Raw genomic sequence first — 26502 nt, 5'->3', positions numbered from 1 at the left:
TCATCTTATTTACGATTTATGGGTTTGACTGTCCTTCTGGTATATTTCGTCTCTCTTTTGTGTCAAATTTGAGTCACACTCATTTGATCTCTCACAATACTCCGTTAGGGAATTGCCATTTTGTTTTTCGGGGAGGGCAGTGATTTTTTGCATACTGAATACCAACATAAGCTCAAATGGCCCAGTAGTCCGTTGTATTATTTTTTTTTTGTGACAAATTTATTTTCACTTTTCTCGGGTTGGATATTCATATTCGTCCTATCTGTAGCAAGGTGATTTGCTGACTACTAAACGAAAACAAAAATAAGTCAGAAATTCGGACTTTTTTGTATAGTAGAAAATCAGAATTAGAAAAATAGGGTTAGTTTGAGTGTTAGACCCCAAAATTGAATTTACATGTATATAAACAAGAACAGAAGTGGTATGAGGCCAATGAGACAAAACTCCAAAAGAGAACAATTGGCACAGAAATTAACAACTATAGGTCACCGTACGGCTAGGTAATAGATATCCGTCTAAATACTAACCCAACATTACAATGTTAGATCTGTAACTTTGCAGAAACAAATTTGTGTCAAGTTTTCTCTAGCAGGGATTCGAATTCTTTTGTGATATCGTGGCACCAAATCGCCTTGTATGTCTGGCGCGATAGACAACCTAGGCCCGACATATCAATGCTTTCTGATAATAATAATAAAAAAACACAATCAATTGAAACAAAACACATATCTATAAATAGAAAGATTTATAATACATCTATAAATAGGCAAAATATAATCAGAGGAAAATAATAAAAGTAGTGTACATTTAAAATAACCATCGGACTACTTTTTGAACTTTAAATAACAGTATAGTGTCAACAGATCAAATTTGTTCAAAACCGGTATTTTAATTATGATAGAATCAGTTATGTACCGTTATACATGGTAGAATAACTACTCATGCGTGACCACCGTGAGACAGGTAAAACTTTACAGGTAGAAGAAGGAGGAAATTACCTTTCGATCCGTCGTATAAACAGACAAGCAATTAAATATTACATATTTTATTGATATAGGTAAAAAGATTTGTTTATAAATTGTAACTTCAGACAGTCTCCGGTACGAGAAACAACTTGTTTCGGATGTGAGAAATGATATTGACATTGTGATGTTCATTTCTTCGTGGAAATGTATAAATACCGGTATGTGAAATGAAGTATGGAATATACAAATTCTGATTGAACGTGTCTATGAATTGTAACCTACGCCCTAACTACAAAAAAATATAGCAATATTGGATAATTCTATAACCAGTAATAATGGGTATGTATTACATGTGTCTATTTTCTTTATGATAAAAAATGTATTAAACTTACATAAACAGTTCAGTGGAGGATTTATAAGATAGAGGGTTTCGGGGGTTTGAAACCTGGTCCCTTTTTTATTGGACGATCAATTGCATTCGAATGGGGACATATGGTTGGACCCCTTTTATCATGGGTTGGTATCCTCATTTTTAAGGCCAGACGCTTACTTTGAAGGAGAAAATTCTCAAAATGAGACTTTTCTGTTGCTGTGTTTATGAGTCGGTTCTGACATTCAGGGACACAGTATTGTTCTCTGTAAAAAGGGGTACCCTGTATTTTATAACCCTGAAACGATCGCGTCATCATATCCCTGAAATATATGACTCATTCCAACGTTCGATCTCGTTTCGTCTTGACCGTGCGTGAAATATTTGCCACTGGACGTAAGACCGTCTTCGGCTAATCATCAATCAATCTAGCTCTCAATTTCTGTAAGATTTCTAGATTGCTGATGACAACAGACACGTCCGTATCCAAAATAACCCTTAACCCCTAACTAAGCTAAGAGTCCGGCATACTATACGTGGGATTGGGGGTCGAGGGTAAGATTGGGACCTTAGTGACGAGGATCCAGCTAAGCAAACAAAAGCGAAACAAGCGATTGCTGAGTTCTTAGATAACATATATATATGTTCCCCCTTTTCTATAGACTACTTATAATAAAAAAACACAAAGTTAGATTGCCCGCATTGGTCCTGTATTTTTGTGATAGGAAGGGTAACACACTCAAAACATTTCAAATATTTCTAAACATTGTACTTGAAAGTCTTTCATTGGAAGTAGACATGGGTTGAACGCCTGTGAGAAAGTAACCTAGTGAAACAAAAACCAAAAAAAACACCCAAACTTTTAAAGATCCATCTTAGCTTAAATGTCATTCAATATTCCAATTTAGGTTTGAAGGATGGACGATCGTAAACGTCCAGTGGCAAATCATATACCTATTACAGGGGGGTTCTAAACATAACGTCCCAATTTAAAAGAATTGATCGTCTTAAAAGAGGAGTTCAAACTGCCGGACCTACTGCATTAGACACCTTTTAAAGTCCATGATAATAAGATGTTAATGTGATCAGTACAGGGTCGGATCCAGCCATATAAAAAAAAGAGGGGTGGGTCCCAACCCAGGACAAAAAGAGGGGTCCAACTATATGTCCTATTTAAATGAACTGATCGTCCAAAAAAAAATGGGGTTACAACCCCCGGAACCCCTCACCCTTGATCCGCCACATCCGTATATGAGACCTATTTAATACTAGACTGACATGTACGGTGAGTCGGATTTTTAATGTGCTAGTTCATAGGTCACAGTGCAGTGTGCTTTGATAATGCTTGCTGTATTTTTGATAAAGAGACAATTAAGGTGTTGTCTTTAAAAGGGTCGAGATTCTTGTCATATTAAGTCCATTATGCATATAATAGGGTCTGGATGGAGGGTCTTTGATTGCAGCATTTCTTAAATGTTGAGGTAATTTTATCTATTATTTATCACCTCATTATTCTCTTTTACGTACATCTCTTTCCACACCCCAATACAAATACACCCGTTTATACCACAGACTTTTAAAGAAATTCAAAATTAATGCAATCTGCATTGCTTTGAAATTATTTATGAAGTTAATGTTTGATTGATAGCTGATATTCAATCAAACATTATTATACTATTTGTCAATTTTATGCTTAAATAAAAGAAATAATTAAAAATGTTTTGTTATATTCTATTCTATTCCAACCCACTTAAAAAGCAGCTTCCACAAAAAATAGTATGACATAACGTTTCAATTTCTTTAAAAAAAATGTTCTCATGGTCTCAAGTCGCTTTCTTGTCTCAAACATGTAACATTGGTTGTTGGCCAAACTATAAATATCCCTACCCTACAAGAATGGCTTAAGGAATAAAGAATACATTAGCCAAACGGATACACTGCTGAAGTAACACTTCACTAGCAAAACAAATATTTATATTTCATGAAAGTTCAGATACAATTTAGAAATGACTAATTTGTCAAGTTTTGTCATAAATAGGGACAAAAATGATAGACTCGGTTACAATTCAAACTTAGATTATCTGTATTTGTTTTGTTATTTAGACTTAAAATGAAACCAATAGTTTCTGGCTTCTACTGCTAGTATTAAAGACCATGTATCATATTTTTTAACAAACCCAAGATGTGCCGCACGAATATTTTAATTAGAGATTTTATGTGATAAGCTAATGAACTTAACATTCAGAGATGACATATGAATTCTTTCGACTTTATTGTTAACACACTATACACAGACATACATATCCCCCACCCCCGTCCCAAATAGAAAAGCCTAGTTAAAACACAATTTACTGAGCATGTGCTGCTTCTCCGCTAATCATGCGACATTAAAGAGTAAGAGCAAAGACTCGGGTAGAAATAATGTGTTTGTGTACGGTGTCGGTCGACAGGTGGATTTACGGGGTGGACCCAACTGTGCCCCCTTTTTGTGCAAAAAATATAGTTGATTATTAAGGGAATCACGGAAGCATGACTTGAATGCCCCCTTCTTCGACAGTCAGTGGACTCCAAGTAATGAAAGTATCTGGATTCGACACTGGACCGTGACATATCTTCCTACTTGTGGACTTTGTGAACTATTGCACGTTAAAAAATCCGATTTAGTATATCTCTCTAGTTCAAAGCATGGTTAATTTTCATATTACATCAGATATATTCTTGTCCTGGATATGCATCTTATTTTACCACTGGACGTTAAACAGCCATGCATAATACTAATCCGAATAATCGTGTCGTTCTTTTCCGCTAACTTCGATAACTCAATCGTCTAAACTCGGATTCCGTACCGGATAGTAACGGATTCTACCGAGGATTGCCGAATGTTCGATAACTCAGTCCTCTAGAGGACATTGACCGTAAGGCACTGCATTATTCGAGGTAGTTTATTAGTATTACGATATATAGTTTGTACTTACATTTAAGATGTATTTACATAAATTATAAATACAATGGAATGACAGGTTAATAGATATGTAAATAAGCAGTAATTATGATACGTTACATGTACATGTAAGTTTTGACATTTTCATATTAATGGCGTACGACCACAGTTAGTAAAACAACTTTTTTAATTGTAATAAGATAAGTCCACGTACTGTTTAATTTTGAAATCGTGTTGAATACATGTATCTTAGGGAGCAGCCATATTTGAAAAGGGATACTTTATGTACTTTTCAGACAAGACTTGAAAAACTGACTAAGGAATAAGAAAAATAATAAGAAACTAGAGGCTCTAAAGAGCCTGTGTCGCTCACCTGTATTATCTGATGCTTTAGAAATCATGTATAATAAGGTTAAGATCATAATTTATAGTATAATATATCATTAGATACCACAATAATATCTAAGATAATAGCAAAAAACAGCAAAATTTCATAAAATTACTAAATGAGGGGCAGCGACCCAACAACTGGTTGTCAGATTTGTCTGAAAATTTCAGGGCAGATATATCTAAATCTGATGAACATTTTTGCCAACTGTCAAATAAGCTCTAAATGCTTCAGTTTCAGAGATATAAACCAAAAACTGCATTTTACCCTATGTACTTATGTACTATTTTAAGCCATGTCTGCCATCTTGGTTCGTAGCAGGGTCATCAGACACATTTTTAAACTAGATACTCTTATGATGATTGTGGGCAAGTTAGGGTACATTTTGTTTTAGTAGTTTCAGAGGAGAAGATTTTTTTAAAGATTACAAAAATTTACGAAAAATTGGTAAAATTGACTATAAAGGGCAGTAACTCCTGAAGGGTCAACTGACCATTTTGATCATTTGACTTCTTTGTAGATCTTACTTTGCTGAACATTATTGATGTATACAGTTTATCTCTATCTATAATAATATTCTAGATAATAGCCAAAAACTACAAAATTTGCTTAAATTTACCAATTTCGGGGCAGCAACCCAACAACGGGTTCTCCGATTCATCTTCAAATTTCAGAGCAGACAGATCTTGACATGATAAACTATTTAACCCCTCGTCAGATTTGCTCTAAATGCTTTGGTTTCAGAGATGTAAGCCAAAATCTACATTTTACCTCTATGTTCTATTTTAGCCATGGCGGCCATCTTGTTTGGTTGACCGGGTCAAATTTTGAAACAAGATGCCCCAAGGATGATTGTGGCCAAGTTTGATTTAATTTGGCTTTTGTAAAAGTTAACGACGACGACGATGACGGAAGACGGACACAAAGTGATGAGAAAAGCTCACTTGGCCCTATGGGCCAGATGAGCTAAAAATGACCGCGATACACAACGAAACCAGTTTACATTAACATATTATTTTTAATTCATATTGAGAGAATTAAAAAATATCGCCAAAGATACCAGGCTTATAATTTATACGCCAAACGAGCGATTCGTCTTCGATTGACTCGCCAGTGACGCTCGATTCAAAAAGGTTCAATTCAATTTAATTCAATATTTTATTTACGTCTCATCTTATGTATAAATTTACATAATACGTTTATAAAAGATACAATTTGTATGCATACGCCAACCTGTACAGATTTATAAGAGACGGAAAAAAAGAGGGCAAGAGGTGGAATAAATCACGAAATTATGATTCTTGAAAGTCTCATGATATTTGTAAATGAAAACGAAATCTTAGTGTGGGTGTTTAAAGTAAATTTGATTTCTTTGTTGACGTAGAATTAAGTAGATAGACTGCAGTATTGATATTTAAAGTTTCTTAAAGTTTACATAAGGTCAAATAAAAATATATGTGTGGTTCCTGTTACCCTACCTAGACATAGGAAGATGTGGTATGAGTGCCAATGACAACAAATCGAAGTTGTTAACGACCTTGAATGGCTTTACAGCCCTTGCACGGTCGGAGTGACAATGAGACAACTCTCCACCCAAGTAATAGTAACAATTCATAAAAGTAAACTATCATAGGTGAAGCTACGGCCTTCAACACGGAGCCTTGGCACACCGAACAGCAATCCATAAAGAGCCTACTTTTTAGTCTTTATAATAGTTAACCGTAAAAAAAAAAGAAATTTTTGTAATTTTTCATTAAGTTAAGCACTGTTAACGTCAGAATGTTGCTTCCATACACTCAATGAAGAAAAAGACAAAAAACTTATAACAAAATTCCCCACCTACCTACCCTAACTTGTTATTTTTATGTAACTGGAACCACAAATACAATTTTATTTGGCCTAATAGATATAATTTTGAAATTGATTACGGTAGAGTATCGAAACGTAAATAAAGAAGGAAAACAATTGTTATTACAAGGAGTGTTAATTTCAAATAATTTTCAGACATGAATAGTCTTGTGAATAGTTAGCCTCGTTTGCGTGATGTAGCAGCGTTTGGTCCTTTTAAATATATGCACTGCTTATGCCAACGCCCCTGTAATTACAATACAGTAATACAAAGAAAGAGGACATTAAAATATACAATGTATATGCTTATGTAATATCTGATGAAGATGAATTATATAACAAACTTTCAAATTGGTTGTCGTAACTTAAAAAATGTTGATTTTATACTCAATCAATCAACATCGTCACAAGAATTAAATATATTGGGTCCTAAATCAAAAAGTCAGTAAAACTGAGGACTAGTGGCACTGTACTATTTACTATAATTGAAAGACATATATGTGTGTGTGAATTTTAGTTATATTTTCTACTAATTTTGTATTTATCACAAACTTACGGGCCTTAATGTTTAAAGTGTATATGGCAATAAATATTTGAATTTGAATTTAAATTTGTATACTAAAAAGCCATTGATGAGACGCATCTAAATGAAATAAATTTATATACTGAATAAAATATATAAGTTAATAATGGCGTCAAATTCACTTTTAACCTTGAGAAACAAAGAGGAATATCGTACATGGAAGTGAGGGGTTGATATTTAGTGGCGGATACAAATAAGGGGGGGGGGGGTCTGAGGGGACTTCCATTATTTTAAAAAACAAATGCTGATGAATAGGGATATATGGTAGGATCCACCTATTTCAAAAAGGCTGATCCGACCCTGATATCAAAGACATCCTTTTCTGTTATTCGTCTCTGTGAACTGATTAGGACTCACTGACAAATAACGTCACCCCTATTAGTCAGAAAGGAACAAATGTATGGATCTGCAATGGGAGAAAGGGAAGGTTTTCATTTTTATATTCTTGAAATATTGCGTCGTTAAATAGGTAGTCTAGTATATTTTTTTGTATCTTATCCCTTTTTGTATTTTTATCCATTCTTTTTAATTATTTTGACCATTTTTCTATGCACATCTTATTATGATAATACGACCATATGAATTGCGTTTAAAAAACCTCGTATTGAGTTTACGAGAATTCCATAATATGTTCATTTCTAGTAAATAATTAATTATAGTGTTTATTGATTGGCGATGTTGATTTCACTGCTTTATTAAGGGGGTACACATTCAATTAATTGATATTTAATTAAGGAGGTACACAATCAATTAATTGATATTTAATTAAGGAGGTACACAATCAATTAATTGATATTTAATTAAGGAGGTACACAATCAATTAATTGATATTTAATTAAGGAGGTACACAATCAATTAATTGATATTTAATTAAGGAGGTACACAATCAATTAATTGATATTTAATTAAGGAGGTACACAATCAATTAATTGATATTTAATTAAGGAGGTACACAATCAATTAATTGATATTTGATTAAGGAACATATGTTCTACTATTTGATTACTACTATGTTAGTTATTTGCTTATTCAGTTACACCTAAAGCTCAGTGACAATCGAACAATATAAAGGTTAAATATTATTCATATATTAATAATTCACAAATTCAAAAAGTGTATTCCGAATCTGATGACTTGAATCATGGATCCTTCGCTTATTTACATGTCCGTCGGGAGAACTAAAGGTCAATCCCGTTTTTTTTTGGGGGAAGGGGTTTAGGGGGGTGGGTGGTCGTTTTACTCGGTCGTTTATTGTGTTTTTTTAAGAGAGCGACGGGATATATAAACTCACAAGTCTAACATCGTAACATCGCAAAGACAAAAAAGAAAAACGACGAAAAGTATTCTTATAGCCCACAATGATAAAAGTAAGGGATATTAGCGAAAGAAACGGACATAAACCCAACAAAACAAATAACCAAAAGACATCTACACATCTACAGTTCTACATGTACCTCCCAACAACAGATATCTTTAGATCCAACTCCGTCTGAATCTGAAAAATGTTATTAGATTGCTTGATTAATTGTTGGTGTTCAAACGCACTTTTAAGCGCCACTTGTGGGCTATTTCGTGGCGGCCACTTTTTATTGATGGAGGAAGCCGGAGTGCAGAGACGGATTTAGGGGGGGGGGGGCAGGGGGCCCGCCCCCCCCCTTTTCTGGGAAAAATTTGGTTGGTTATATAGGGAACCACTGAAGCATGACGGAAGCGGCCTCTTAGGCAGTCAGTGCATGGGCCCCCACTTATGAAAATTTCTGGATCCGCCACTGGAGTGCCCTGAAAAAACGCCAACCTTCGATGATATAAACTGACAATTCTATTTAATTGAGATTGGAATCTAGTGGACACACATAGGCAGGGTTCGAACTAACAATCTCAGTGTTGACTAGCTAGGTATTACAGTAGTAGCTAGAACTACTTAGACTACTTGGCCACCGAGGGCCCTGTTTAGATTGAACAGAAGGATAAAAGATCTTCCATTAACACCAAAATTTCAAATTCACAAGACGTAAAATCATTTGTGTCATAGAGATGAACGTTGCCACCGTCTTAGATTTCTGGATTTTATTAATATTCTTATTAACACCGGTGTAAGATTTCCCGATTTTATTCCCGAATTTCATTATATTTAAATGGCAAATTGAACAAAGTATTAAAGTAACTCGTATAAGTTAGCTCTTACTTTTCAACCCATAAAATATTCGACCCATGTAATTATATAAACCTTTGAAACATCGCTAATGTGTATTATTACACACCGCCAGGGGCACTACTTTTATTGTCAACCTCTGCCAGGCAATATAAATAATGTTACAACCTTATCTGATGTAGTTCATTGTTGATTTTAAGATATCAAGGTTAAAGATCTTTTGAATTTCACTATGTTTGTAAGATCGGAATTCGTAGCATATTTTCAATGTATCCTTTCCAAGCAGAGAAAGATATTCTTTTTTTCAGAATCATTAGTGTCCGGTTTCTACATTATAATTAATACAATAAATACACATATAGTAAAAAAGCAGTCTAAAATTTATGCAATAATTTTATGGTTATGGTATACATTAACTAAAAATACCATTGACGTGTTCCTAAGGTCCAGTTACAAATATTTCACGCATGTTTAAAGCGTTTGCAGTTACAAAATGCATAGTTAAATTTAATCGATTGTACTCATGGTACTTCTTTATAACGCGCACAAGGCTTGATATATTTACCTACATACATAGATTATATATAATCCCCATTTTATCTTCCTTTTAATGTTGGATTATATCTATGTTTGTGAAATACTTGAATACGATTTATTTGAGTTAAATATCCGTGTGTTTAGTATTATTTACAAGAAAACGCTAAGAACCGTTGTTATGTTTGTAACGAAAAAGAATGATGAATATGATAATAGCTGTTCAGGACGAGGATATAAGAATGTGATATCAATTTAACCCTATTTCGTACTTCCAGACTTAATCTAGCGACCATTAATCATTATAATTAAGAATTGAATGCTTCTTTTTGTTAATTTATTGGGGTGTAAAAGCGTTGACCGAAGTACATTTTGGGGGTTTGTTTTTTTTTGGAAAAAAAGTTTGTTTCCAATTTTTGGAGAAAAACAATAGCTCTCTCCCCAGAAAATCAAATGGTTGCTGCCTTACAGTCTCAAATCATTATCGAACTCCCAATTGCCGCTTGTTGAGCGGACAAATATAAGTACCAAATTTCAAATCTTTGGTAAGACCGGGCAGGAGACAAGAGACAGTCGTGGTGGTTTGCAAATTGATGCAGGACTTAAGGGGGTAGACCTTGGTCCAGGGAGATAACTCTTTAATTCAGTGATGCGTTTGTAATAGTCAAGTTTTATTAATGTATTTTTAAGCATCTACCTGAAACAGACTGAAAATAATCTATGTATCCTAGAAGCTTAGAACCTATTTATGAAAATGGCTGACACAAACGTACTGATGATTTTAGGAGTTATTTCCCCTAACCTAGGTCTACCACCTTAATGAGTAACACAGTCCCAAAATTGTCATACATGTCCTTGTTAAGATTTTTTTAGACTTTCCTAGATCTAAGTCTCCCTATTTCTATTACATCTTATTATTGGATGATCCATAAAATTGCTAGGAAATGCTAAAAAAAAATGTAATTACATATCTTAATATAATTATATCTTCCGCATAGTTCTTTTAAACTCGATTGTGTGCTATCTTTTAGGGGCTATCTTTTGTACATGTACATCTTCCGCATGATTGTGTGACTTTCTTATTTGTTTATAACAGTTGTATGTATATATACTATAGAATGACGGAGTTTCGTTACAAATTTGTAGATCAAATTGACTGATGGAGGGATTTAAGCTTTTCCCCTATACATTCTCGACATACCTTCTTTAACTTTTTAATTAAAAAATGATTTAATCTATGACCATATCTTCTATCTTGCTCTGTGGTCCATTTCATAGCGACTGAGACATGTATATGATGTTTTGTAGATCTTGTCTTGGAAGGGGGACATAATGAAATCAAAATTAAAGTTTTGTCTAGATTCAAGCGAGTGTGGTGATGGTGGGTGGGGATGGGATTAGGGAGAGGGGCATTCCTTTATACATGTATTTTTCGAAGGGGAAGAGGTCTTAATCTTTCTCTTAATTTGTCTGACAGCTGTGATCTATTTCTTTTCCATTTCGCCCCCTAAGAATCCCTCAAAAGAAAATGTAAAATTTTATACCAATTTTTTTTTCATTATTAAACAGTTATTACACATATACTGTGGTTGGCCTAATGAATTGTTGAAAAAAAATCATAACTTGCTATACGAGGCTTGGCGAGATAAATTTTTGCGAAGGGGTAGGGTGATGGTTATTGTTGTAAAATGTTACCTTTTTAGAGATCGCTGCTTAAGAATCAGACCCTGTTTGGTGATCTTGTACAACACCGAGTTTATATTAAATAATTCTAATGGTATTTTATCATATTGAATATGAAGACATATTGCATAGATATCTTTTTTGTTGCTGATCTGAGTCATCTTTCTGTTTTAATCGATGCCATTTGGGTGGTGTCTCAGTGAATTATTATCAATGCTAAATTAATACTTCTTGTACACGTAATGACAACACACTATTCAAATAGAGGACATACGAACTAGTTTTTCGCATGACTTGTTTCCTGATTGAAAGTTAAACTATACCTTTTTAAAAATTATAATGACGTTAACTTAAGGATCAGTTCTCAATTATTTAGAGACATCTTCTTAACTTTTAAGATTAAGTGACAGTAAATGGGTATATATTTTTGATCAATTTTACAAATACTTGTAAAATGGAATGGAGAATGGAAAAAAGGAATGTGTCAAAGAGACACCAGTGGGTCTTAAAATAAAAATTTGAGGGAGGTTAGAAGTAAAAGACAAAAAAATACCGAACTTCAAGAAAAATTAAAAAAATTAAAACGGAAAGTCCCTTATCAAATGGAAAAATAAAACCCAAAACACATGAAAACGAATGAACAGCAGCTGTAATATTCCTGACTGGGTACTGGGTCTAATGTAGAAAATGGTGAATTAAACCTGGGTTATAGCTAGCCAGACCCCACACTTGTATGACAGTTAGATGTAAGGCATGACTGGAAGGAGGTATAAAATAGGGTTGGAGGGAGGCTTAGAGTGTGATCATTTGGGACAATTTTTTCCTTACGCCTTTTGATCATCATATTGTTAAAATATTGTTAATTTCCAACCAAAGGAATTGTTAGAGCCTTTGTTCTTGATTTTGCGTATATCCACGTGACTGAACATAGACTGACTCTGACGATGTATTTTTCAAAACATTTTCTCCTTCATCTTTTATCTATACAATTTCTAGCTGAAATAAGATTTTCATATAATCCTTTTCAACTTCACTTAAGCTACCTTTTAAATATGTGTGAATAGTAAATATTCTCAATTATAAAGCCATACTGTGACATTCCGTGTCAAGATGTAGTTCGATAAGTGTGAATATGAAAAGACGATGTGGTATAATTGCTAATGAGTTAACTCTCCACCAGACATCAAATGATGAAGAGGTTAATACCTAAAGGTTATCGTACGGCCTTCAACAATAAGCAAAACCCATAGTCAGCTATAAATTCATTTAAACACATGAAATACAGAGTTTCTTTGTGTATTTCCCCACAACCTTCTCTAATGTTTAAATTAAATTAATGATAGAGGGTAGAATTTGTATAAATTGTTTTTATTATGAACATCCAGTGGCAAATATTTCATATCAAAGACAATTTTTTTTTTTGGGGGGGGGGGGGGGGAGGGTTAAATACTAAGGTATTATTCAGCCATACTATGTTATGTTGAACGTTGAGTGTCAAATTCATTTTAGCTTTTCCAGTGAACATGCTGACGGCCATTAAATAGTTCGAAAATTTGTGATCTGCTACTAGTATTATATCACAATTTTTAAACTTGTAAATACTTTAAATTGTAAATTGTTTAGAGTGATGGGTTTTAAATATTTAAGGACTGGTGTTGGAGCAGAGGAGGGGGATTTTTTTGTCAATTTGATTTTTCAAATAAAAAACAAAAATGAAAGAGGACCTTCACTAAATATTAGACTGTTTATTAATTTTTATCTATTTTGTTGTTGTCTTTTTTACTAGCCTATCTCTTTTAGAATGTTGCATCCATCACTTTTTAAAGCTGATACCGTTGAAGAGGTATTTTAAACACATTGTAAAGCACAAGATACCACCTTTTTAATATTGCAAAATTGTCCGAAATAAACCTAGCGTCACACCATTCGTGATGGTGACAATACCATTATGTTAAGAAAATAATCTCAATGTAATTTCTACTTTGCATGGTCCATGTAATATGGCTGCTACCACTTAAATAGAGATAATTGTATATGCTTTGTAAAATACAGGGTAATAGCTCTTGAGTTTTCAAATAAAAAAGAAAACGTGCCCGAAATGACCCGAGCGCCACACCTTTCGTTAAAGTGACAAAACTTTGTGATACAGAAAAAATCCTATGTAATTTCGGCTTGACAAGAGTCTATTTAAATAAAATGAGGTAATTTTTTATGACTTATAAAAAAAGAAGATGAGTACCAGCTGAGCTCCTCATATTTTAAATGATAAATTGAAAATAAGCCCCATTGAACCGTTCGTCTCAACTCGGCCGATTCCGTACCCTCATGGAGAGTAACGGATTCTACCGAGGATTGCCGAATGCGATCGTACCAGAGGGTTATCGTTCGTGAAAGTGACAAAACCTTTTTTTATTTTATACAAAAATGATATCTGTGCAGTTTCTACTGAGAGACCACTGAGAGACCTTTAATTAAAAAGATGCATACATTGTTGAAGGCCGTACGGTGACCTATAATTGTTAATGTTTGTGTCATTTTGGTCTTTTGTGGATAGTTGTCTCATTGGCAATCATACCACATCTTCTTTTTTATATTGTAAAAAAATAGATACTACCTCGTAGTTTTCGAATAAAAATTTAAGAGAACGTGTCCGAAATGAACCGAACGTCACACCATTCGTGAAAGTGACAAAACTTTTTGATACAGAATTTTCCTTACGTAAGTTCTGCTTGAGTAGTAAGTATAGTCATTTGATACTTTTCAACTTAAAATGACCTGTAACGCTCAATAGAATAAATCTTGTATGTACATCAAATTATAAATTATCTGTTCAAGTAATTTTCAACGTCTCAAAATTCATCACTTTATGTCAGATACATTATAACGCTAACTTGATTGATGGGTTGAAATAAAAAGTTAATTTTATTTTAAATTTAAAATGTCTCAAATAACTTTACTACACGTTTAAAGATATTATTAGTTTCACCCTTTATTGCAGGATTTATGTTTATGTTTCTTAAATTAATAAAAGTTGTCTTCGCTTTTTATTAATATGTTGTAATATTGCTACTTTTCAAGAGAGTTAGAATTTAAAAATTTCCAATTAAAAATTTTGCTTCATTTTGTTGTAACGATATATTTTTTTTAAAAGTTTATGTTAATATAAGAATTTTGTAGTATGTTTAAACAGTTCGCGTTGTATTTCGAGTTAGAGTACGGCTCGTCGAGTTATAGTTTATGTTGGACTTTGAGTTTGAGTTACATTTTCTTTAAATAAACTCATCAGAGATACCAGGACTAAATTTAGTATACGCCAGACGCGCGTTTCGTCTACAAAAGACTCATCAGTGAATATCCTCCAACGATTAGGAGACTCCGTGTAATATTTACAGAGTATAATCCTAGTTATGTTATCTTATAATAAGAAAATAACTGCATGTCATGGACGGTATTTTTGATCGCAGTGTAATCTCTCTTGCAGGAAAATAATGTTTTCTGATTTAAGATTGGTTTTATATTTCAATTTTAGTTTGTACAGTACTGAAAACAGCTACCGATGATACAATCATATTATCAAATTATAGTGTTTCTGAAGGAATCCTGGTGCAGGTTGGATGTCGGGAGTTTGGACAGAGACTTACTGGTGGAGCGAACGCGGTCACGTGTTTACCTAGTGGATGGAGTCCTGCTCAAACTACGTTTAAATGTGAATGTAAGAATGTATAGTATTAGTCCATTAAATGGGCTCACAAGGAGCATAGTTATAATATAAGACATATTGAAATAAGACAATAACAAAAAGAAATAACAATGAATAGTCTATTTCCATTCTCAATTTTATAGTATACATACAGGAGGCCCCTCATGGGGGAGTGGGGGGTCCTAGTAATCACATAATCACCATTTTTTTGCCAATATAATCACATAATCATTAAATATTTACTTATCTTTAGTAATCAAATAATCATAAACTAAAAATACAGTCCTAGGTAATCAAATAATCATGAAATATTTGGCTTAATAATCAAATAATCATTAAAAAAACGGCCAAGTAATCACATAATCAAAAAACCCATGAGGGCCCTCATACAGTTTGGACACCACGAACTACACAATACATAAATATATATATGTACGTCTGAACCAGTAACACATCTACAACAGATTTATCCATCGGATCACCAGCAGTGATGGCTGTGTACATTCTATATACTAGTATGCAACTCGTCTAAACATCAACCTAACAATATTCATGTTAGATCTGTAAATTTGCTTTCGCAAATTTTTTGTTATTCCCTCGCCGGGATTCGAACCCATGCTACTGAGCAGAGACACTTGTTTCTATCCATCGAAGGTCGACTATCCATATAAATAGAAGCACTTGTTTCGTATAGATAGAAACAAGTGCCTTTGCTACTGATATCGTGACACCAAATCGCATACACTGTAACCGGCGCGCTAGACCACACGATCACCTGCGCTTCATAAAAATAAATATATTTCCTCCTTCTCAGGTACACCCCAACTTGGAAATTTTTCTAAAAAACTTGGCAATGTACTAGATAAACATATTCCTCAGAAATTCGACTCACAAAGTATATTCACTCATTTTTAATTTCACTATTCCATCTTTTTTTCTCAAATGCCTGGAAATAGTACGGAAGACCTGACGTTTTCTTTTTATAGTTCAGATACACTTTAAGACTTCCTACAATGTGCGTATATGACAAAGGAGTAGCTCCCTCCAGTAAGGACCGATTTTAGCTTCAAATATCGTTCATCTGATGAAAGATTTTAGACATTTTTTAAACACTTAAATGTCTATTTCAGTTAAATCAATTAGATTTTAACTGATAAACTCATTAAAAACGCTCCGAAATTTAGCTTAAATATAAAAAATCTATCAAATATACCCAAAAATCTTCACTTTTCAGAGTGTTTTTGGTCAAAAATGAAAGCGGCTGCATCCGTGTTATTAAGACAGAAACCGTCTAAAGTTGAACTAAAATGCTGAAATTGAGAAGATTTGAGTAATTTAGCATGAATTAATGATGGTAGTACCCAATATATGTGCATTTTATCGTATATCGTTTTTTGATTGAGTTAAGTCTGCCTATTGATATTTTATCGTATGTTTTTCTATGTTGTGATGTTATGCTATTGTTTCAGAAAAAGGGAGAAGGTTTGGGCCCATTAAAACGTTTAATCCCGCTGCAAATGTTTGCACCTGTCCTAAGTCAGGAATCTGATGTACAGTAGTTGTCGTTTGTTTATGTAATATATACGTGTTTCTCGTTTTGTTTATATAGATTAGAACGTTGGTTTTCCAGTTTGAATGGTTTTACACTAGTAATTTTGGGGCCCTTTATAGGTTGTTGTTCGGTGTGAGCAAAGGCTCCGTGTTGAAGGCCGTACTTTAACCTATAATGGTTTAATTTTTAAATTGTTATTTGGATGGAGAGTTGTCTCATTGGCACTCACACCACATCTTCCTATATCTATTGTATTGTAAAAAAAGCCCATATTTAATAAGTAGCATAAGCATTCAACTTTCCAATAAATAACTAAAAGTTTACATTGTAACAATTTTGTAAAACTGCTATATTTTGGGTCCAAAAAGGGGTCTTACTGGACCTAGAGTGGGGTGCTCATTTTCGCCGGGGACACAATTTCGCCGTTTTAGGATTTAAAAATCTTCAAAGGATGGCTGAAATGGAAGAAATGTACCGTTCAATTATATTTTTATAACAAATATGATATTTTTTTACACTGAAAAAAAATTGCGGCTCCTACCGAAAATAACCGAAAAACGGACAACGATTTTCGGACAATTTCCTGAATAAAAAATATGATTTTAAAGAAGTATTTATAAGTAAATATTTGACTGAATGCCCTAATTTTGAATTCTTTACACCTTTGAAAAGTCTGCTATTCATCTATAATGCAATTGATTTTATAAAAATTGTTAAAAGCTGCGGTTATTTGGTTTTAAATAGATGTGTAAAAACGGCGAATATGTGTCCCCCATTGACAAAATATCCGGAAATTTCAAGCACCCTTTAATCTAACTTTTCAGATGATTTTTTTCAAACAAACACGTTTTCAAGCTTAAGAATATTTTGCATTTGAAGTTATCTTCATATAGAAATATCAGTATACTTCAAAAACATTTAGACCTGACCATAAACTGTAGAAAACATGGAAAGATGTGGCGAAAATGGGCACCCCACTCTACTCCTTTATTTATTAAAAAAAAATAATAGAGAAAAATGATATATAGAATATAAAGAAAAGATAATAAATGGTATAAAGAGAATTAAGAGAAAATGACAAAATAGTTATAGAATACGGAAATTATTGATTGATTGGTTTGTCTTTAACGCCATTTTCAACACTTTTGGATATTTTGGCGGTCTTTTTTTGGAGGGGGAGATCGAAGAATCCGTAATGCTCGGAGAAACCAATGTAGATACTGAAATGGAATCCCATTCAATTCTAAACCACAAGAAACTGAAAATTTATCATAAACTGGGCGATTGTTTTTTTAAACGTGATGTATCCTCGAATTGTGTTTCACAACAAAATTGTCATTGCAGGGGATGGAGGGTAAAACACTTATGAAAAAAAATCTATTTTTAATCACACTTCATTATATTTTCAATCATGTTTTTAAACGGGGTGTATTATTGACTTGTTTTCAGAGCAATATTATCATTGCAGGGAATGGAGAGTAAACACTTATGAAAAAATTGAAAAAATCGATCTTTAATCGCATTACATATTTTCAATCATGTTTTTAAACGGGGTGTATACTCGAACTGTGTTTCACAACAAAATTGTCATTGCAGGGAATGGAGAGTTAAACACTTATGAAAAAAAATTAGATCTTTAATCGCAATACATATTTTCAATTGTGTTTTTAACGTGGTGTATACTCGAATTGTGTTTCACAAGAATATTGTCATTGCAGGGAATGGAGAGTTAAACACTTATGAAAAAAAATAGATCTTTAATCGCATTACATATTTTCAATCATGTTTTCAAACGTGTTGTATACTCGAATTGTGTTTTACAGCAATATTGTCATTGCAGGGAATGGAGAGTTAAACACTTATGAAAAAAAATAGATCTTTAATCGCATTACATATTTTCAATCATGTTTTTAAACGGGGTGTATTATTGACTTGTTTTCACAGCAATATTATCATTGCAGGGAATGGAGAGTTAAACACTTATGAAAAAAAATAGATCTTTAATCGCATTACATATTTTCAATCATGTTTTTAAACGGGGTGTATACTCGAACTGTGTTTCACAACAAAATTGTCATTGCAGGGAATGGAGAGTTAAACACTTATGAAAAAAAAATAGATCTTTAATCGCAATACACCATATTTTCAATTGTGTTTTTAACGTGGTGTATACTCGAATTGTGTTTCACAACAAAATTGTCATTGCAGGGGATGGAGGGTAAAACACTTATGAAAAAAATCTATTTTTAATCACACTTCATTATATTTTCAATCATGTTTTTAAACGGGGTGTATTATTGACTTGTTTTCACAGCAATATTATCATTGCAGGGAATGGAGAGTTAAACACTTATGAAAAGTTGATAATTGGACTAGGGTCTGCTGGTGGTGGAGTGCTGTTATTTGGTTTCTTGTTGATATGCTGCTTAGCCCTGAAATACAGACAAGACGGGTAAATACACCAAGTTTATATGTACCTTTGAAAAGTGCATGTATTAGCTCGTTCATTTAAGAAACATGTGTTTTCAAGTTCAAAATGGTCATGTAATACTAACCATATGGTCATGGGGTAATTAATTGCCAGCATGTGGTGAGATTTGTCTTATTGACAATGAAAATGACATTTTGAAATGGAAATAAGTTGTAGTTTGTAAGAAAAAAAATCTCGTTACTCTTTTAATTCGTATTTTGTTAAATGTATTTTTTTTTAAATATAGCTTGGTGTTATTCGCCGTTTCAGGAATGTTTTTCATCACTTAGGTAGATGTGAGGTAATTTCAACGTTTTGATATTCCATTTTGAAAATATTACCCAAAATGCATAAGATTCTGAAACAGCGAATTGGAAAAAGTAGAGGTATTGGATGAAGGATCATGAAATACAGTGAAACCTGACTAAACCGAATCCTGCATAAACTGAAAACCTGTATAAACCGAACAAGTTATTAAGCACCACTTTACCAAATTGTATGTGTTGTGAACCTGATAAAACAGAACATCGGCCAAAATCTAACAAAACCTTAAGTCCCGTAAAAGTTCGGTTTAAACAGGTTTCGTTGTATAAATCTAAGGATACGAGAATAATCTATATCAACAGTTGATGTTGATCTTCGTCTTAAATGCTCTTTGGTTATGATTAGGCACCGGTGGCTTAATGAGAAAGATGCAGTTGGGGTTCATGTATAGTTTTTTGTGGCAGGATTGTTTTTCTCAATTTTAACAGATAATTTTATTTCAAAAATAAAATAAAATGCATTACTCAGGGAATGTGAGATAAAGTCTTACAATGGCAAAAACGCATTTTCCTGTATTGATATTTTTACAACCAAAAGCATTCACTTATAAGAATGAATTAAGTTAAATCCGTTTTAGGCGTTTTCCAAATGTCAGTTGCATGGGAGAAAATTCATCGCAAATTGGTATAAGGGTGTCAAAGACAAGTAGAGTTATCCTTCTTATAAACCTATTGCAATCAGTTTTAACGTAAATTAATCTGCATTTAATTTTTGGTCATTATGTTTTCTGGTCTGTGCGTCCGTCTGTTCGTTCGTTCGTTCGTTCGTCTCGCTTCAGGTTCAAGTTTTTGATCGAAGTAGTTTTTGATGCAGTTGAAGTCCAATCAACTTGAAACTTAGTACACATGTTCCTTATAATATGATCTTTCTAATTTTAATGCCAAATTAGAGATTTCATCCCATTTTCACGGTCCACTGAACAAAGAAAAAGGATAGTGCGGATGGGGCATCCGTGTACTTGGGAAATATTCTTGCTGTTTGTGTGTAAATTTACGTTTCCAGAGTTATTTTTATTATCTTGAAAAAAAAGAAAACAAGTTTGATGCATGTGCTTTAAAATGTATATGCAAAAGGTACAAAAACATATAGAAGTAAATCTAATTAAAATACCGATCATTAGTCCAGGCCTAGTTTACTAGAATCTGACACCTCTCCGTTCTACATTCTGTTTTAACGATCTTTCGATATCCTCTTGTTTTGTCGGAATAACATGCACCTTCTACAAATTTAAAGATGAAATTTCATTGGCTGATGTAATAATTACGAGAACAGATTTAGTGAGCTACTATGAATGAGTGTTGTCAGAAAGTTCGGGCTAATGATATGTTTTTAATCAGATTACAATTCTGCCGCCTTCCCCTTTAAAGCAGCCTAACAAGTTTTCTGGAATTGATACAATATAATTGTTTTGGTGAAGGAATATGCATGTGGTGATATGTTTTTTACTAATACACATTCCAGGCGAGAGAAAGACAGTGATGTCGACAGTTATCCGCCGTCTGCTATTAATGAAAAGGTTGGATATGCCCAGTATGGCAATGGTGGAGGCGGTGGTGGTGGTGGCGGTATTCGTGGCTACAGACCAAGTGGCAATTACGAGAAAAAGATAACATCAGAGCCTCGTAATGACTTCAAAACGGACTCACGTTATGATACATCAAAGCGTGACCCAATTTTATGGTCGGGTTACGGCTCGAATCCTAGTTCTAATCCACCAAGGTTTGTTTTAAAATTAAGACTGTATTCATAGCATGGGAGATTACTCCGTAGAAATTAGTAATGGTGTTAAGGAATACTAGAGTTATCTTTCTTATAGTAACAACAAGTCTAAATAATTAAACGCATCAACCCAAAAGAGATTGAAATTTTGTAGCACTTTTTCTCAATGGTCTGGAGTCACATAACACGAACATCGTATTAAAGAAATATCCAACACTGATATAACATAGTACTTAATTGTAAAAAGCTGTTTCGTCTAGTCTCTAAGCGATTATAAAGTCTTCATAGGAAAAGTAAAAGACTAAATAGCTTTGAAATGAAACTTTGGAATTCACAAAATCTTTTTGGTAGAAAATGCACTGATTCATTTTTATAAAATCGACTATTGAGATGAGGGTTTAATCTTCCTAAGTTAAACTATCAATGTTCACAGAGGACTAGATGTAACATGTTAATTTCTGTGCAATTTTTAAAACAAAGACCGTTTTTCTCGATTCGACTTTATTTTTTGTCCGTAGTTATTCACTCTTCTTTGTTTATTTGCTAATACTTTTAACGTCGATTAACCCCTCACAGACCCCTCATGCTTTTTGTTTACTTTCTTGTAGGGATGCAGGTCGATCTGAACCAGCAGACGGATATCAATTTTATTCCGGGAAAAATCCACAAAATCCATCATCCCAATATGATAATAGAGCATTTGAACGGAACGACTACGAAAGAGGTTCCGGATATCGAGATACTGGTTACCAGGGTACAAATTACCAACAAGGAAAACGTGAGGATTATAGATGGTAAGAGTATAACAGTGAAGTTTAAACCGAACTTATTCAGGACTTTTAAGATTTTGTTCGGTTTTGGTCGATTTTCAGTTTTATCAGGTTTACAACGCATCCAGTTTGATAAGACAGTGCTTAAGAACATGTTTGGTGTACATGCATGTTCTCGGTTTATGCAGTGTTTTCGGTTTATGCAGGATTCGGTTAGGTCAGGTTTCACTGTATGAAGGTTTTAGCTAGGGGGTAACTCAATTTTCTATTCTTTTTAAAAACCCTTTTTTATCTAATTTTAAGCAACCCCTTTATTCTCTATTCTTGATTGGTTTTATCAGTACCTGTGTTTTCTACAAAATTCTTTGATTTTTGGGGCTATTTTTTGTAGTATTAGTTTATTATTCTCTATTTTATATTCTTTAAATCTTATCCAGAGTATTTGTTATATATATATATTATGTATATACTATATACTGTAATTACACCTTATGTAAGAATCCTGGGGTTTGATTGGTTGATAGCCAGTGTATTTTTCACCAATTCACTGTTATCAAATGAATATCGTTCATTTTTTAACGCCGCTGGGGTATTAGGCAATAGCCAAAAGGATATGGCTTATTTTACCCTCTCTGCCGTGGTATTTGCCAAAAAATACTCTATCCGACTGGACGCTTGTATCTAACGTCACGATCATCAATGCGATTTTAAACATTAACATTCGGTGTAATTAAACAGATATAGCATGTTCTAGAGGGGTATTTGCGAAAAATACCAGTCTTGAGAATGAATTTCCTTACGGCTCGCGAAATTTAACATTCTCTCGACTGGTATTTTTCGCAAATACCCCTCCTTAACATGATATATCTGTTTAAAGTAAGTTGACTCTTTCTTACTTCAATTTAGTAATTCACTAATTTGCTCCTTAATGTCCAGCATTGAAATGCTGTCGTGTATTTCATTAACTATACGATGAAGAACAGAAATTTAAGATTTTCCCTTAACCATGCAGGTATGCCTACGGGTGCAGGAATTCTCGCTTCATTGAAGACCCATTGGTTGCCTTCGGCTGTTGTCTGCTCTATGGTCGGGTGGTTGTCGCTTTGACATATTCACCATTTCCTTTCTCAATTTTATATGTACAGATTATGAGCCATAAACTAAATTAAGTAATACATTATATGAGTGGATGACACGTTTTAGATGTGGGATACAGGTGGTAAAAAGTAAAGATTGTTTTAATTATTTTTTCGGATTTGCCGATGAAATAATGGCTACTGGATGTTCAGCAGTCAGGCGATAACTAAAATGTAAATTGAAACTTGGAATAAGTCTTATTTAAGACTAACGTAATTCGTTCTAAATTTGCATGGAATACTTTTTGTTGGACGTTCATCAGTCAACAACTAACTGTAAATAGAAATTTGGAACTCAACGTATTTCATCAGCGATGTTTCTCTCCTCAATTTAGAGGTCTGCTCGACCCCATGCAATTTAGGGACGACATCAAAAGATCAATGTAAGATAAAAAACTTAATTCAAATAGTTTGGGGGTGGGGGGTTGAACTGCTGCAAGATTTTGGTATCAGACATTGATTTTTACATATATCTTAGTCTATATGGGTCAATAAATTTTTCCCAAATTAAGTTAAGAGGGGGGTAGGGGGGTCAAAGAAAAAACTATGTGAATTAAGTTTTTTATCCTTCATTGAACTTTTGATGTCGTCCCTTAAACGTTGTCCCCTTATGTCTGCTTATACAATTTCTCAAGATAAGTATTGACATAATTATGATATTTTACTTATATTAGGAACTAGTTATGCAGGTAAGTACTTAGTGAAAAGCCCATTTCTAATCTATCGATTTTCCTAATTCTAGATTTGTTTTCAAGGGGAAGCAACTGTTTTATAGAACGACTGTTATCCTGTCGATGCAAATAGATCGCTCTTATTTGTTGATTTCGGAAGGCATATTAATGATAAACATGACTTACTTTTTAAGGAACCACCATAAAGAAATCGGATCCCCAATTTGATGATTAAAATATTCTGAATCGGTTTCCCCTCAAACATCCTAGTGTTATAATTTGAAATAAATAATCCAATTGATTGTGTCGAAAAAACAAAAAAATATGTTCGCACATTGAGAAAACCATCCCCTTCCTCCCCCTTTTTAACTGAAATAGTTGCTCCCTAAATTAGTGTAATACAGAATGAAATCAATTTTAGAACAAAAAAAACAACAACATTTACATGATGTTTGCATTGGCAGGGATTTTAGTTTGTTCTAAAAACACAAAAACACAAAACTGAAAACAAGTCGGTATGTGAAATGGACTTATCTCTCTTTATATGGTAAATATTTCAGCTTTATGAGGCAGGGAAGATAACTGCGTTTGCACGTCAAAATTAAAATATACTTATCGAAATTAGAGAATGTACTAGTTATACAGTTTATTTCCTAATGCATTTAAACTAAAACTTTGGTAGGCTTGCCTCCTCTGTTGTATATACGTTAATTCATAAGAAATTAACATTGGCAACTTTAAACAATATATACAGGCATAATTAAACCTGTATATAGTATATTTAAGTTTGATTGGACGTTATCCCAATTACAATTGTACAATATACAAACAAAGCAAGCAAGCTAACCACGGGTTTGCTTTACACGCATTAGGAAATTAGCTGTAATACCTGATAATATTCACGTGTTGCATCTGATGTCTATTATTGTTCAAGCAAAACTTAAAATAAACTAATATAAACACACACTATTATATATAACCCAAATTTGAGTGGCTTTTTGAACTAACTTATAGTATATTAATGTGTTGTTTTTTTTTTTTTAGGAAATTTGGCTTGGAATGCCAATAATATATATGATAGTCTGTAAATAAACTGTTCTTTACTCGGAATGTTTCAGGCTAGACATACTGTACTGTTTTGACACTTTTCGTTTTAGACTTAATTACATATGTTTTGAAAATAAGATGTGGTAAGATTGCCAATGAGACAACTCTCCACAAGAGACTAAATTGTACAGAAATTAACAACTATAGAATACCGTTCGAGCCTCAACAATGAGAAAAAAAACATCGTCTATAAAAGCTTCGAAATGACAATTGTAAAACAATTAAAATGAGAAAAATTCACGGCCTGATATGTACAAAAATTTGTCGGAAAACAAATAAGATATACAGCAACAAAGGACAACCACTGAGTAACAGGCTCCCGACTTCGAAATTTTTTATGGTGGTGCTTCGATCTTATTTCAGTTCTGTAAGAAACACGAGAACGCTATCTATGTGTTGAACATATATGAGAGAACGATATCATATAAATGATTGATAAAATTTAATCTATTGAAGAAAAAATACACTTGATGCGATTCTTGGCAATAATTGATGTTTTTAAATAATTTGTCCCAATTACATTTTATTTCATATTTTCAGGAATGGACAGTTACCTCGAGCTCATATGGCGCGTGATGATCGACACAACAGACAATACTAGCACGTGACATCACAACATTCTCCCGTCATATATATAATATATGGTTATCTCCAAAACAACTTCCGCTAAAATGTACAAGCACAACCTGTAACATCGATCACAATATTCTCCCGCCATATGTTTTTCTCTAAAACAAAACTTCTGCTGAAATGTACAAGCAAAGCACATGTCATTCATTTAGGGTCAGGTGTCAATAGATACTTGTAGGTGTGACATGCAAAGTTGTCTCTTTGAAATGAAAAGTCATTCAGTTTTGAAGTTAGAAATCAAAATAGTCTATAATTTTTTGCAATAAACCAATTGATATTATGTGCTTTAGATAATCTTTATTGCAAAAAAACATGAAACCCTGACGGGTTAAAATGCAAACATAGTACAATGTATACACAAGTGACAAGAAACATAACTATACATGATAAATGTTTTTAAAAAGTGAAGTTGATATTAATTTAGATATTACCTATAGCTCTCAAAGGCAATACTTCCGGTAACATTCCGCCATCTTTGGAACAATGCCAGATAAAATTTGTACTCCTTTAGAAATGAAAAAAAATAACTTTACGCCATATCTGGCAAGATTTCACGGTAATCTTCCGCCATCGTTGGAAAGATTTCCTGATAAACTTTGTACTCCATTGTGATATTATTAAAAAGACGAATTCTTAAAAGATTTTTATATACAATAACTTAATTAACAAAAAAGGTTTAAATGAAAACACTAGATATACATTCTTTTAGTAGAAAAAAATATAGCACTGTAAATATCAATTTGGACCAGTTGCAATTCTCTTAAATAACTGACGCTGTATAAGCTAGAAATGTATTGCGATCTCTTTAAGATCTGTTCTATAAGTCAGCTGGAGGGGCTATAGAATCGTCAAATTTATAAACATAGTTGACTCTTGTTTTAACGTTTTATTTTTTTATTTTAATTCTAAGGTGATATTTCATAAAACGACAAGTATATTCAAATATCTATTGAACAAAT

At 33.3% G+C, this 26502-nt stretch overlaps 1 protein-coding gene across 2 annotated transcripts; it reads left to right on the top strand.

Annotated features, from left to right (window-relative positions):
- The first annotated feature begins 931 nt into the window (after window positions 1-931).
- On the top strand, window positions 932-25592 carry LOC134718975 (uncharacterized). Of its 2 annotated transcripts, XM_063581860.1 has the most exons (7): window positions 932-1304; window positions 14994-15176; window positions 19048-19168; window positions 20972-21229; window positions 21838-22023; window positions 23810-23824; window positions 25454-25592. In XM_063581860.1, exons 1-6 carry the CDS (start codon window positions 1301-1303, stop codon window positions 23814-23816), a joined length of 759 nt encoding a protein of 252 aa, XP_063437930.1. In that variant the 5' UTR covers window positions 932-1300; the 3' UTR covers window positions 23817-23824; window positions 25454-25592. The 2 variants fall into 2 exon arrangements, with proteins under 2 accessions (XP_063437930.1, XP_063437928.1); XM_063581858.1 differs by lacking the exon at window positions 23810-23824 and having other exon boundaries at window positions 933-1304.
- Window positions 25593-26502: the final 910 nt, after the last annotated feature.

Source organism: Mytilus trossulus, chromosome 5, assembly GCF_036588685.1.
Source record: "Mytilus trossulus isolate FHL-02 chromosome 5, PNRI_Mtr1.1.1.hap1, whole genome shotgun sequence".
NCBI classification, from domain to species: domain Eukaryota; kingdom Metazoa; phylum Mollusca; class Bivalvia; order Mytilida; family Mytilidae; genus Mytilus; species Mytilus trossulus.
Note: the sequence above shows the minus strand (reverse complement) of the source record. Positions and strands in the feature narration are given on the sequence as shown.

Bases quoted from the DNA above. Each gene is read 5' to 3' on its own strand.
- LOC134718975 (XM_063581858.1), top strand. The intron at 15,177-19,047 runs GTAAGAATGTAT...TTATCATTGCAG, and splicing joins AACTACGTTTAAATGTGAAT to GGAATGGAGAGTTAAACACT. The intron at 22,024-25,453 runs GTAAGAGTATAA...TCATATTTTCAG, and splicing joins AAACGTGAGGATTATAGATG to GAATGGACAGTTACCTCGAG.